Below are 1,125 nucleotides of genomic sequence, written 5' to 3'. Positions count from 1 at the left end.
AAAACCATAACCCTTACGAGAAACCCACAGGCCTTTGCTGCCAGCTGCACTGCAAGAACCTGCGAGCCTTACACGACAGTTCCAGAGTAGTGCAGCAAGAATTACGTTCAGAGCCTCATCTACCAGCTCTGCCGTGAGCCAATTCGAAAGGGAAGAAAAGCAACCGGCCAAGCCCAGCTCTAATGAGACTGTAAGCAACAGCGCAACCAGAAGACTGTAGAAGGTAAAGCCATCGGGGGGTGGGCAGGCCAAAAAGGCAGCGCGTGGGGACTGCGCAAATGCTCTGCAGAGCGGAGGAGTCTTTGCCGACGGCCTGAACCGGCGGAGACCCGAGCGTCCCGGGAGAACTGCGCACCAGAGCCGAGAGCAGCAAAGCTCAGGATCTCCCGAGCTGGAAGACACGAGCGTTTCCAGCCCCAGTCTAGACTCATTCAGGAGGACGGAGCAGCGCTGCTTTCCGCGCTCCTGCATCAGCCCGGGAAGCACACGGGCACAGCAGAGGCTGGCCCCCGGCGGAGGCAGGGGGGAGCTCGGGGGGCATACGCCAAAGCACCAGCAGACGTCGGACACCGGCGACTGATTTCACCTACCAACTTGTTCCTGAGTTACTGTCACCGTCGGGAGAGAGGAGATCTTCTCCTTGTCGGCTGGAGGTGGTCCCGTGTTTTCCAACTGCCCCAAGAGCTGTGGAGGAGAAAACAGGCTGTGCTCAGGAGCGGGGACAACGGCTTTGCCGTGCAGAGCGTCGGCAGACAAGCGGGGAGAGCGCTACGTCCCAAAACCAGCCAGCCAGGCACGAGCAGCCCCGCACGGGCTGTCCCTGGGGGCCATCCCTGCCGGACACATTCCCGCTGCTCAACCCCCGGAGCAAGCTCAGGCCCCTTCACCCTAGTTTAGCGCACAGGTGACCGTCCCCTCCTCTGCCGCAACATTTTCGGCGTTCAAACCTTACTTCCATGCCTCCAATCTTGACGACCCCACTTCTAATATCGCTGCCTGCCAGGTATTTTCTCTTGCATCAGCAGTCGGGAGGCTGAAGGGTCTGGGTGGCACGGGAGACATTGCCACAGACACGGGGGAGGGTGCTAAGCTACTCCTGGAGGATTTTGAACCGAAAGGGAGTCG

General features: G+C 60.0%; 1 protein-coding gene across 1 annotated transcript in view; it reads right to left on the bottom strand.

The window, feature by feature from the left end:
- Positions 1 to 590: 590 nt before the first annotated feature.
- RNF115 (ring finger protein 115) overlaps positions 591 to 1,125 on the bottom strand; it is a gene marked incomplete at its 3' end in the record, with an annotated part of 10,189 nt that continues 9,654 nt past the window's right edge. The window contains exon 7 of the mRNA XM_010295949.1: positions 591 to 684. Coding sequence (XP_010294251.1) covers positions 591 to 684 — 94 coding nt within the window. The remainder of the gene's footprint in view (positions 685 to 1,125) is intronic.

This window comes from Phaethon lepturus, unplaced genomic scaffold (genome assembly GCF_000687285.1).
Source record: "Phaethon lepturus isolate BGI_N335 unplaced genomic scaffold, ASM68728v1 scaffold28681, whole genome shotgun sequence".
Lineage (NCBI taxonomy): Eukaryota > Metazoa > Chordata > Aves > Phaethontiformes > Phaethontidae > Phaethon > Phaethon lepturus.
The sequence above is the reverse complement of the archived record's forward strand: the minus strand, read 5'-3'. Positions and strand labels throughout refer to the sequence as shown.